Source organism: Heterodontus francisci, chromosome 12 (assembly GCF_036365525.1).
Source record: "Heterodontus francisci isolate sHetFra1 chromosome 12, sHetFra1.hap1, whole genome shotgun sequence".
NCBI classification, from domain to species: domain Eukaryota; kingdom Metazoa; phylum Chordata; class Chondrichthyes; order Heterodontiformes; family Heterodontidae; genus Heterodontus; species Heterodontus francisci.
Genome location: NC_090382.1, coordinates 74288629 through 74302306, shown reverse-complemented (window position 1 = coordinate 74302306; position 13678 = coordinate 74288629). Strand labels below are relative to the sequence as shown.

Below are 13678 nucleotides of genomic sequence, written 5' to 3'. Positions count from 1 at the left end.
GCCAGTTGTATCAAGCCACTACTACAATGGTTCAAGAAGGCAGCCTATCACCTGCTCAGGGGCAACTAGATACAGGGAATAAATTCAAGTCTTGCCAGTAATGCACACATCCTGCGATGAATAAAAACAATTCTTTAAATAACTGCCAAAACTATTTTCATGAGGTCATAAATTTCACATAATTGAAGTAGTGCCATATTCACAAAACTGAATGTTACAGTATGATGGGTTATACATAACCCACATCCACTCTCCCCTTCACTTTATGGGACTAGATCACAGTGAAAGCACCATAAATTATTTATTTATTTATTTAGAGATACAGCACTGAAACAGGCCCTTCGGCCCACCGAGTCTGTGCCGACCATCAACCACCCATTTATACATTAATCCCATTACCTTCTCACATCCCCACAATTCCCTACCATCTACCTATACTAGGGGCAATTTACCTATCAACCTGCAAGTCTTTGGCTGTGGGAGGAAACCGGAGCACCTGGCGGAAACCCACGCAGTCACAAGGAGAACTTGCAAACTCTGCACAGGCAGTACCCAGAACTGAACCCAGGTCGCTGGAGCTGTGAGGCTGCGGTGCTAACCACTGCGCCACCCCAAATTATTACAAGTTCTTACTCTCAGAATGCAAGAATAAAAGGTATTAAGAACAATACTTTTATGGAGTCTCCAAATTTAGCCCCCACTTGGGCTCAAAGCTAGTTACTGCTCTGAGACCAAGCAGAGCTGTAGACCTTTCACATACTGGTTATTCAGTGGAACAAAGATGATATCTTGATTATATTGTAGCCTGGGGTGTTAGAGTGGGTTTCTGCCCTCGTAACCTCTGATAAAACTTCTACAAACTTCAACCCTGGTCATAATTTTCAGCTCACATTCATCCCTTAATCATTTTCTCAGACAGCCAAAAAAATTAACATTCCTCAAACAATGACATACGAAAGGGCGAGTAAATTCCTAGACTAATCTCAGTGATATCCCCTTATACAGTGATGGTGGTCTGTAAAATGAATAGATGCTGTCTAGAACACAGCTTCAATCTTCATCCTAAACATGTGATAGAGAGAAAAAGAACTTGCATTTATATATTGCCATTCACAACCACAAGAAGTCCTAAAGTACTTTATAGCAAGGAAGTACTACTGAAGTGTAGTCACTGTTATAAATGTAGGGAAATGTGGCAGCAAATTTTTACAGAGCAACATCTCAAACAGCAACACGATAATGGCCAGATCATCAGTTTTAGTGATGATTGATGATGAATCAATATTGGCCAGGGCACCAGGAAAACCTCCCAGCACTTCTTAGAATAGTTTCATGGGATCATTTACTTCCATCTGAGGAAGTAGACAAGGCTTTGGTTTAAAAGAAAGATGAAACTGATGGTACTGCATGAAGTATCAGCTTGGATTATATTTTGAAATCTCTGGAGTAGAGCAATGACCCAAAACCTTCTGACTCAGAGGCAAGAGTGCTACCACTGAGCCAAGTTCTTGGTTTCAGACACATGATAGTCTGAAGATCTTCTAAATTGTGTGCCAAAAGAACACAGTTTGTGATGTAAAAACAGGATCTCATGAACAATGGTTTCTTCATTTTTGGTCTCAATTCCTAGAGGTCTCAATTGCAGCTTTCAGCACGGCAAAGAAGCAGCAAATAGAGTCTTCATTTAATGTTACTAAATTGGAGAAAGAATCAAACGCTACCCCATTTGCTACATTCAATTAGTATTCATTTTGCTTCAGGAATATAATCTGAGGTGATCTTATTGTGATTATTCAGAAGGATCCCAATGTTGTTCCTAGCAGACAGACAACAGATAAATGCCATAATAGTTCCACAATCAAAAGGGCCACCCTTACATTTGTACAATGTAACAATGAACACATCCTTCAACTGATGAAGGCATTCAATAAGGCTCTACATAAAAATAGGAAGACTTGCATTTATATAATGCCTTTCACGACCACCAGATGTCCCAAAGCACTTAACAACCAATTAAGTACTTTTGAAGTGCAGTCATCACTGAAATGTAGGAAATGCAGCAGCCGATTTGTGCACAGCAAGCTCCCACAAACAGCAATGCGATAATGAACAGATAATCTGTTTTTGTGATGTTGAATGAGGGGGAAAAAAATTTTGTGCTCAAGTCCTGGAGTGGGTCTTGAATCCACAAGAGACTGTTACCAAAAATTAAAGTGAGTGGATTTGGAAGCAACCTATTAAATAAGTTGGGAATTGATTAGGGGCTAGAAGACAGACAGTAGGGATAATGAATATCTACTCCAGTTGATGGAAAATGACTGGTGCTGTCCCCACAGATCTGTACTGGGCTTCAGCTTTTCAATATATTTATCAATTACTTAGATGAAGAAACCGTGTAGCAAATGGACATTGATAGATTAAGTGAGTGAGCAAAACTGGACAGATGGAATTCACTCCATAAGAAGTGCGAGATCATTTATCTTAGACCCAGAAAGATTTTAAAACTGAGATTAATTAGTTCGTTGTTAGGCAAGGCAGATAAAAAAGTTCCATGATCTAATTAAATGGCATAACAGGCTTGAAGGGCTGAATGGCGTACTCCAGTTATTAGAACAATCTTCTTATCCCTTAATAGTTGTAAAATTATGAAGAAGTGGCTTGCAATACCTGAGTAACTCTGCTGCAATACCAACTGCCTAGCCATTGTTAGCATGAGGATGGTCTTTTGTATTTCAGTTAGTGATGGGTAGATTCTAAGAACTTCTGAATTGGTTGCTAGGAAATTCTGGCTACAAAAGCACTTATTATTGAAGGTCTATCGAGGAGTTAATTGAAATGTTTGACCAAATGTTCTAGTAGTTCATGCTTCTCAGTGATTATAGCATGACCAATTGTATTACTGGGGAAAGCAGCACAATTAATTCAGTGCTTCATAGAAGGTATTCTTTTGAGACATGCTGGTCTGCATTTAAGTGGACAGCGTGTGCTTTTTTAAAAAAAAAACTAGTTCAATTTCTCCCAAATTAATCCGCAATTTTTATGCGATATTTGTGCAGCAATTCTTTACATAGAATTGTCATTCATATAGTAACTGTAGGTAGCATATTTCCCATCGAGCATTGATCTTTGCATTATTTCTGTCAAAGTAGTCCTGGTAATAATGACCGACATAGACTGTAGTTTTGATTGTAGACTGTATCCACTCAATTTCCATTGGCTGTCATTGTTAATTTGCTATTTACTGCCTATGTAATTACCTCAGCAAATTCCTGACATGAAACGGGATTTCAGCTCACAAACATCCAGCTTTTTCAATCTTAGAAGCATTTTGACAACTATGGGTAATGACCAGACACAGCTTAGAGCAGATTCTAATCAATATTTTATTGATAAAGTTATTATATTTGCAGATATGTACAATTTGACAATCTGCTGTTATATTGCTATTTTTAACCCAATCAAGTATTCTGCTACTTAATCACAGCAAGGAAAATATGTCTGCACCAAATCGGAAGTATCCTGATATAAACATATTTCATTTGTTAATATCCTCTCATCTCATGTTATGAAACATTCAGCATTAAATTATGTTGGGATAACTGTAAGCAAGTTTAAAAGAAAATGAATGGACAGTCTCCAGTAAGTCACCATAGGGAATGGACTAATTTCTCAATAATCCTGAGATTCATACAATTGATCAATTCCAGATACTCATCACCTTGCAATGAAGAGCTGCTTTTTAATTCATCTGTCAGAACGTAGTTTTGACTCAGCTAAGAATCAGTAACCAGAAAAAATGGCAATTTAAAATCAGCCTGCAGGGTTCCCAGGATGCACCAGACTAGCCACAAATTGACAAGATTTAATATGAGCACTCTTGGTCTCCTTGCAGCCTGAAACAGCCTGAGGCCCACCACAATTTTAAATCAGCTAAACAGGAGAGATTAAATCACCACATCACACAAGCTGAAGGGAATCTTCCTCTGTACTTTGTCTAAAATGCACTGAGGCAATCTGTCCACCATTCATTCTGCAATGAATTGTTCACCTTCCTGCTACTGCTCCATCATACAAGTCTTCCAATTAAAATGTAACAGATTTGTTTTTTTTTTCTATTTTAATCAGAACAAAATGGTTTTACACCAAGTTGGTGTTCAAGATTCTGTTTTTGTGGGCTTTGTTAAAAGGCATGATATAAATGCAAGCTGTTGTGGTCTTCAGAGCCACTTTGAAATTATAGTGTAATTTACTAACTACAGCAGGATCATTACATGGCTAAGATTTATATGCAAATAAATTCTGTACATGCAAACAGCAAGGATGTTCAATCTTGAGCTCAAGGACTATATATGGCCTCTAAGCCCTGGCAATCCAAGCAGCGAAACGGAGATAACGGAGTTCTACTTTTGCTTGTGCTAGTTGTTGGCTTGTCCTTTGAATTATGAAAGCCTAGAGGCTGGAAAGGGCTGTATTTTGTTCTATTGCCTCATTGGTGGTTAAATTCTAAATCAAAACTTCAAGATCTGATACTATCATCAACTTGATATATATACACAAATTAATGGGAAATTTAAGCTTCAATTATGGTGAGATGGTACCAACCCCTCCAGCTTGGCAAGAACAAAGGACTACTAAAATCATCACTGACAAACCTGTCACATAAAACATTTTACCAAAAGTGTAAGTAAAAAAAATTAACAATTGAGCACTGCAACAATTTAAAAATTCAAAATATAAATGCTGGCTGAAATGGAAACTTTGCAGAGTTATGCAAGATAGAGAAGGAAAAGAATCAGAGCATACTTTATTGCTATTCCTCAGGCCATTTGTCCAAAAATTTCCAATGCTGAAGTTTTAGATGTGCACAAAACAAGTGACTTGAGTCTTGACAGTAAAATGCACTCATGCCAAGTCACGGAAGATAATTTCCAAGAAATATTCCACACCAACTGCAGTACAAGGATAAATTAAACTTCCAGCAGAAAAGCATTAAAATGTATTTGTATAAGACCCTAATTTAAATGGGAATCAACAGCTTTCAAACCTATAAAGCTTTATTATGTCGAGTCTCTCATATGCTATTGGTTTTCAGCACTTTCTTACAATAAGCAAAATATGTTAATTAGCACTGCAATAATGCACCATTGATAAATGGTCCATCTGCTTCACAATATATAAAACCTCTAAAAAGATTTAGCTTGCCAATTCTCTGTGATGGGTGAGCGTTTCATTTGTTTGTGCAGAAAACCAACATCCGAGGCATAGATTACATACACCACAAAAATATTTTGGTTATCTATTTTTACACCAAGAACATTTCACATCTGTTTGTTATAAAGTTGCTAAAGTCCCTATGAAAGCAATGCAATTCTATCAACATATTAAAGTAATTCACGCCCCAACAGCATGCAGTGCAGATGCAGGAATTTCTACATAAACTCAATGAATAGGTAAAAAAGTTAATACAGCAAATTCTTTTTCAAGCACATCAGTCAAACAGATGGTCTATGTTTTGTCTTAATGCAATCGGTTTTGGACTTATAAGTGCCTGTAAAATATGCAATTCAAAAAGGCATGCAATTCAAAAAGTGAAATTCATCTAAGGAAATTCTTTAAATTGTCAGCTTATTGCAATTTCTCAAATCAAAATTCACCCAGCCACCCCTTTCTTAACTTGGGGCACGGTCGATGTCTAATGCATAACTGGCACTTAAACCTCTTAAAACAGGATCTAAACCACCTAGATTGAATGGTTGGTTTAATATTTGGCATACATGTTTCACCAATCAGCTCTAAAGATCACACAATTGTTCAAATATTCAGGTGATTAGAAACTGCTAAAAAAAAAATTAAACATGGCAGTCTGCACCATTAGCTTAGAAAGTTCTCCAGTATCCCTGGCTATATTCTTAGTGCATTGCAAAGAAGGAAATCAAGTGCATCTTCTAAAGAGAAACAGAAGTTTAAAAAAATATATAAAACAAGGTAACTGCAGAAATCTGGGCAAAGAACTGACCAGATATGAGAAACGGATACTGTGGACTGCTACATAATATAAATATATAGCTCGAGTGATTCGGGATCAGAAGGGCACCATTGTCTATCCACCTTGTGCTACATTTGCAGCCACTTACTTTAGATGAAACTTGCGATAAACATTTTCAAACCCCCATAGCAGTAGACCTCTTCATTCTTCGCAGTGAAGAATTTCAAACTTTGAAAACTGTGTTAAAGAACTGGAGTTTGAATGAAGTCCAACTGCATATTTACTAATTTGTTAAACAGATATTGAGACCGTTTTCCCCTTGGAGATCTCACCTCAGGTAATGTTTAAGAGTGCTGGTGATAGTCTTTATCTCCCATTCAGTTGAAGTCTCCAGATCTACATCTGCTGCTCCTTTTAAATACAAGAAACACAGCAATGTTAGAAAAGCAAAAGACTATTATACTCAATAAGCCAGGTCATTTTCTGATGAGTTTGAACCTTTTACCCTTTCCCTATCATTCAGTGTCTTCTCTCTGCTTCTCTCTCTAAATAGGTCTTTGACCTTATTTAGACTGTAACTTCAATGACCTTCCTTAGGAACTTATAGGCCCAGACTTTTCTGTCAAAACAACACTAGCACTCACTGTTATGTAAACATAAATGGTACAGCAACTTGAAAAAAAAGAGGCAGATGTGCAGTTAAATGCCAATACCCAAAAGTTGCTGTCTGAGTTGCGCCGCTCTGCCATTAGCTTTGCCTCACAATGAAATTAAATGAAATGGTGTGAAGGCATTGTATTTTTGTGTGGTAGATGCAAAATAAACTTGCCACAGCAAAATTAAGTGTAGTATTAGTGACATGATATTAATTATTGCCATCAACCTCTCTGACACAGAAAATAAACTACTAAAAGTACAGTCTCATTCTTTCAAATACTAATTATTGGAGAATTTAAATTCAAATCTAAAATGTTTGAATATTATTTTTCAATCTTTCTTGCCCTCATTCTTTCTATGCCTGATTTGACATTGAATTCACCCACTATAATTTAAACTTCCTTCAGTCGGTCTTCTGTTAACTTCACAATTTTTCAATCTGATTAAGACATATAGTTACGTGGTCTCTTTACTGAGATCCCAGATGCCCTGTTTCACCCACCGTGCCATTTTCAGCAACTTGCCACAGAAAACCTTTAAAACACCTACAAAGCTAAGTCTAACTAACAGCATATGCCAATTTGATGCCCTGTTACAGTAAAATTTGGACCACGGTTGGGAATTGTACAATTCTCTTGCTTCTAATTTCATACTCCCCCACCCTACCCCCAAATCTGACCATTTTGACTTAAGAAAAATTTGCTTGCATCACCTTTGCTGATTTCCTTCATGATCTTCAAAACTTCGATTAAATTAGCTCAAAATCTTCATGTTTCAAAAAAAAACTACATTAATATTTGTTTGCAACTTTAATGCCCAGTATTCCGAATGTACTTTGTTATTCACCTCTACATCTTTCAATACACATTTCATATAATTTCTTCTTTTGTGGCGCATTGGCACATTAAATTGGATGCTTGCCAACTTCCCGATTTAAAGCAGGTGATAATCTGCTATGACTATTACATCAATTCTTAAATGAGCTTGTTGGCATTCTGGACCAGAATCAGAAAATACTTCAAATAATTAAGGACAGCTGGAACAACGTATTTGTTATTTCACCACTAATAAAGCAACTGTTCCTACTTAGTACCCAAACTTTTAACGTAGATATTTTTGTGATGCCAATAAAATTTTCACAATCTAAATGAAAACCCTTGAATAGTTCAAACATTCAACAAAGATGTGCAAGTTGTTCTTCTCTCCAACAGGACTAACTGAATAATCATAAGACATTTGGTGTCTCATTGGAAAATGCCAGTAATCTAGACAATTTTGTAACTATAAAATTTAACATCCTTCTTTTTTCTTCCCCAGATCTCTTTTATCCAAGGTACCCATTTACTTCACTTTCATCCTTTTTTTGTTATCTGGGGTTCCCCTATGCCTCTCCATCATGCCTCTCTATTTGCATGTTCTTTTAATGTCTTTCCAGTACCTCCATAAAATGATCTTTTATATCAAAGTGCAATTTCCTCTGAAACAGTTTACAGAGCATTTAACCTATCAACTTAAACTCTGCTTGGATTACTACCCATTGCTTATCCCAGTCCCCTGCACCTTTTCTTTAAACTACTAACGGTCTTGTCTTCATTTTCAATTCTAACAAAAAATTATAGAACTTTAACCTATTTTTCTCTTTATGACACATGTGGTGTATATTTCCAGCATTTTCAATGTTTCTTTCAAATTTGCAGGTTTTACAAAAGTATATACACGTACTGAATCTCCATTGTAACTATACTGGGACTAATGCTTCCCCTAAGCTGTATGGGTGTACGGACGTGCAATCAGGAATGTGCTGTGCAGGAAACTAACAGGCCGCACCCTTTAAGATGCACGCATGCATGGCTGCACAAGTTTAAAGGAACCGTGCAGTGCAAAAAAACAGGCTGCGCACAGTGAAGGTGCATTAGAAGCAAAAGTGACTGGAACCATTGCCTTGTTTTTGGATCCCAAACAATGCCAAGTCATACCAATCCTGATTGACAGGTAGCTCCGTAATCATTCTGTATTTGCCATTTGCACAAATCAGCTGAAGTGTGAAAGGTGTTAAATGTGAGAGTTCTTGCCAACACTTTCTTGCAGTTGCTTCATCAGCTGGTTTTGTAGAAACTGAGTTGAGGTGAACAGCAAAACATGCAAGGTGCTGTATGCATTTAATGTGCCTCAGATCAATGAGCACTGATGACTAAAGTCAATTGTCAACTTTTATTAGTAACGCCAGGGTTTGTTGCACGAGATACCAGTTATTGATTTTAAACAGCATATATTTATGGGGGTAGAAGTGTAATTGCCCCAAATTGCCAAAATTAGCACAAGATCTAGGAATTTCAAGCCCAAGTTACGTGCAGTACAAATTAAGTTTCCTCGACCTTTTGTGCTGGTTTAAAAAGAAATCATGCTGGAAGCCGGCCTTGCCCACAAACTGGCTATGCTCTATATCAAATTAATTACCATTTTCCTTCTGCAGTCCTTTGAGGAGACTCTTGAAAGCAAGCTTTTTTTTGGTGCACATTTTAAAAACCTTAACATTAAAATAACTGACTGCTGCACACCAATGAAACTGCTAAATGGGTCTGTATAGTTTTTTTTAAAAGTAGTTTTGAGTTATTTAAAATCAGGTGACTCACCATGGTCAAGACTCTCATTAAGAATGCTTTTTTTTTAGAAGCGTATTCTCAGTTGTATTAATAAAACTGCACCAAGTGACCACTTTTAAATGTATCAAGGATTAATTTTTAATGCAATGGGAAAAAAATTACACTCCAAAATGCTGCCTGACTGCACTGGCTCATGGAAAATTATGTTTATAACAAACACTTTCTCAAGGGCAATTAGATATGCAAAACAAATGCCGGCCTTGCCAGCAACACTAACATCCCATGAAAGAATGTTTAAAAAAATGTAAATGTCGGAGTGTCAACTTGATCCATAACTTCACTTCAGCAAACTAGCGTAATTTGCACTTAGATTGCAGATTGTGCTCACAGTGGAAACTATCCCATGAAATATTGATGAGTTTGTTTGGGAACTTCTGCATCAACAGAATTAACAAAAGTGCTGTTTTGACACCAAAGTTACAAATTAGGCATGAGAAACAACTGGAGTTATTTTAAAATAGTTGAACTCACCATTTAACACATACGGATATGCACAAGATAGATAAGGAAATCAAACACAGTACTTACCCATTAATAAAGCTAACAATTTCTGAACTCGGGAGTTAACACCAGCTATTCGGTACAAGCCCTGCTCATTGAGACCTGTTTAAAGTAGAGAAAAAACTGATAATATATCAAGCTGAATTTCTACTATTGTTTGTGAAATCTAAAATTACTATCAATCTATAGTTATAACATATGAGATTTTAAAAAGTAACCTTTCAGGCATTTTAAATGAATTGCATGTGTAGAAATGGCTTTGTATATGCATACCTACATGTCAATGTATTGGAAATGTCCTGGGATATGCAATTGTGTGCTTGTATATACATACCTGTGAATGTGTATGTGAAAACACCATGTGAACATGCAAGTTTACAAACAGAGCTATATTGCAAACTATTTCAGAACTTTTCTGCAAATGCATTGCTAAGCATTCATCTAAGAGAAAATGCTACAAACCTTACAACAGAACTGCAGTCACAGTGAGCACAAAACCACATTAAAATTATCCTCTGCTGGGATTATAAAGCATTTAGCGTACTTGTTGACAAAGACACCAAAAAGAATACTATAGGTAAGTTTAACCATATCATAAAATGTATGTTTTTTTTTAAAAGTTACAGACTTTAGACAGTATAAACTTCAGTTACCAAGAAAAAAAAGAGTCAAAGGATTTTGCAAATACAGCAAAAGCTTTGTTATCTAGCAAATTCTTGACATGAAGGATGTTCCTTCTACAAACCCAATAAACCAGCTTAGTGAAAATGATGTAGAAGATTGGGTTGAAGGTGACGTGGAAGTTGAAGTGACGCATGTTGTTAGTAATGCAGAAATAGCGTCCTGAATCCTGAAAAGTCTAAGGAAACTGAAAAAATGCTGAAGATTTTAGTGAGGAACAAAAAATAACTTGGGCTAATGCTGCTTCTGAATTTGATACATCAATTTGGATGATAGGCAGACTTGTTATCCTGCACAAAAGGTTACGCAGCTACATATTTTGCACTCTTTCATGCAAAAAAAGACAGGAGGCAAGTAAGCAAACTGATACCCAAAATCTTTTCAAAAAAGCTTCCAGGGCTTGTCATATGCTCAGTACAGATACTGTCCCATCACCTTCTACAGCCACACTTAGGGCTGAATTTTTCCAGCTCGCTGTTGAGCTTCAAAAATAGCACGGTGAACGCATGAGAAGTGCTCCGTGGAGTCGGCACAATATTTAGCACAGTGGCTCATTTACATGGCTGGGGCGGTCGGCCTGCCCCTGTTGACATGGAGGGGATGGGCACTCCGTCCTCGGTAATGGTGTCCAAAACCACCGCGCAGACGCTGCGCCATTTTTAGAGGGCTTCCAGCCCTTCAGTGTTATTTAAAATTTTTTAAGTTACAGCAGTTTAAAAACTAAGGTGAGCAATTTAATAAAAGTTTCACTCCTCTCTCCCACCCGCCTCTAATCACTAGACAATTTATTAAATGGCCTCTTGTTCCAAAAAAAAACTACCTTTGTGATCCCGAACTCTCCCCTACCCCCCAAGGTTTCAACCCCTTCCCAGCATCCCCTCCACCAACTGCAAGAGTTTGCCCCACTCCTGCCCTGAAAACTTACCTGCACCCGCCCCTCCCCACCAACCGCCACCCCCCCGGGCCCCCCGCCCCAACCAGCGCTCCACCTCAGATCTCCGAACTTGGGGGTCTGGCAGTTCCTTAGAGTTATCTTGCAGTTCCTCAAGGTCATCAACTTGAACTTCAGGGCTGGATTTTACCGGTCCCCCGACATCAGGGGTCGTAGTGGGGGGCCAGGAAAATACCTTCGGGAGATGTCCGCTACGGGCCTCGACACTGGGAAGGCCCCGTCCCATATTACCAGCGGCTGTGCGGCCTCGTGGTAGCCCCCCGCCCATAGCTCGGCGCTGGGAACATAACTAAAATATGTGGAGATCTGAAGGCGCAGGAGGTCTGGCAACCGGTAAAATCCAGCCCTTGAAGTTCAAGTTGATAGCCTTGAGGAACTGCAAGTTAACCCCAAGGAACTGCCAGAGCCCCAAGTGTCTCCTGAATCACCAAATCAATAAATTACTGTACACAGTACTGTGAATAATTTTGGTTTTGCGTAGTGCAAGTTATCTGGGTACACACCATGCGCTCCCCATACCGCAGTGACATAAATTTAGTGCTTTAGTGTAATTTATACTTTGTTTCCTGTATATCAAGATTTTTATGCACCTTTACTGCCTCAAGATTTCTGTATTGATAAATCCTTTGTATGTAATCATTTCTCTTAAAATTAAAACTTTTTTATTGTACTGCCTTGGTAAGTACAACTCTTGATTAACCTGTATTTTCAATTATCCAACACCTCTCAGGTCCAGCACATGCCGGATAACAAAGCTTTTACTGTATTTGTTTTGCAATTTGTTTATTTGGGTTACAGGTTTGGTATCCCTTCTTGAGCCAAAGTTACAAGAGAGTCATAATAGTTACAGTAGTTTTACTTCTTAATTTCAGTTATTCAAAACGTAATGCCAGACTGGTGCAAAAATGACACTCAAGTTTTATGGACAGAACATGTGCTAACTTAACATTTTTAATGCAAGATTGACAAATAAAAAATTGTGCTACCTCTTTCTTCAATTGCACGAATGCACTTCTTTACTAAATCAAATCCAACTTTGTCCAGTTGGGCAGCTGAAAATCAGAAGCAAATCCATCAATTTACTAAGGAAGTTCAAACTTCAGAAATGACATTTTAAAAATACAATTAACAACAGGTAGATGAAAAAAACCTGGGAGTGTTGGTTTGACCATGGGGGACCATGGAGAAGTTTGACCATGCATTCAGGCAGTGCATTCCAGACCTTAACCACTCGCTGCGTGAAAAAGCTTTTCCCCATGTCACTTTTGCTTCTCTTACTTTAAATCTGTGCCCTCTCGTTCTATCCTTTCACAAGTGAGAACAGTTTCTCTCTGTCTACTCTGTCCAGACCCCTGATGATTTTGAATACCTCTATCAAATCACCTCTCAGCCTTCTCTTCTCCTAGGAAAACAGTCCCAACTTCTCCAATCTATCTTCATAACTGAAGTTCCTCATCCCTGAAACCATTCTCGTGAATCTTTTCTGTACTCTCTCCAATGCAATCAGGTCTTTCCTAAAATGCAAGGACCAGAGCTGGACACAATACTCCAGCTGAGGCCGAACTAGTGTCTTATATAAGTTCAACATAACTTCCTTGCTCTTGTATTCTATGCCCCTATTAATAAAGCCCATGATACTGTCTGCTTTACTAACCACTCTCTCAACCTATCCTGCCACCTCCAAAGACTTATGCACATATATACCCATAGAGAAAAGTAGAGTATTCTGTTCATATGCTCTTAATACTCTACTTTTCTTTATTCCTTCCAATACTTCAACCAAATTATGAAACTTATCAAAAGATTCAATAGGAAGGTACCATGGAATTCCATGACTCTAAATATGAACCCAATGGACTTAAGGGTTAAGATATTTTAGTTGCAATAATATCACAGACTGAAAAGATATTAAGACATCACTTGAGAAAAAAAAAATTGGCCCTTGGGATCAACTCTCAATAATTGCTCATTGTGCTCCATTTGGGTTCTGCCAGGACCACTCAGCCCAGATGTGTTGCAGTCTTGGCCCAAACATGGACAAAACAGCTCAGTTCCAGATGTGAGGTGAGTGACTGCTCTTGACATCAAGGCAGCATTTGACTGAGTGTGGCATCAAGGAGCCCGAGTAAAATTGGAGTCAATGAGAATTGAGGAAAACTCTCCACAGGCTGGAGTCATACATAGCACAAAGGAAGATGATTGTGGCTGTTGGAAGGCCAATCATCTCTGCCCCAGGAC

General features: G+C 38.0%; 1 protein-coding gene across 13 annotated transcripts in view; it reads right to left on the bottom strand.

The window, feature by feature from the left end:
* LOC137375927 (rho GTPase-activating protein 26-like) overlaps window positions 1-13678 on the bottom strand; it is a 225176-nt gene that overhangs the window by 70991 nt on the left and 140507 nt on the right. For all 13 annotated transcript variants that reach the window (XM_068043640.1, XM_068043639.1, XM_068043635.1 and 10 more), the window contains 3 exons: window positions 12427-12492; window positions 9835-9909; window positions 6319-6397 (listed from right to left, as the gene is read on the bottom strand). In XM_068043640.1, the coding sequence (XP_067899741.1) occupies window positions 6319-6397; window positions 9835-9909; window positions 12427-12492 (220 nt within the window). The remainder of the gene's footprint in view (window positions 1-6318; window positions 6398-9834; window positions 9910-12426; window positions 12493-13678) is intronic.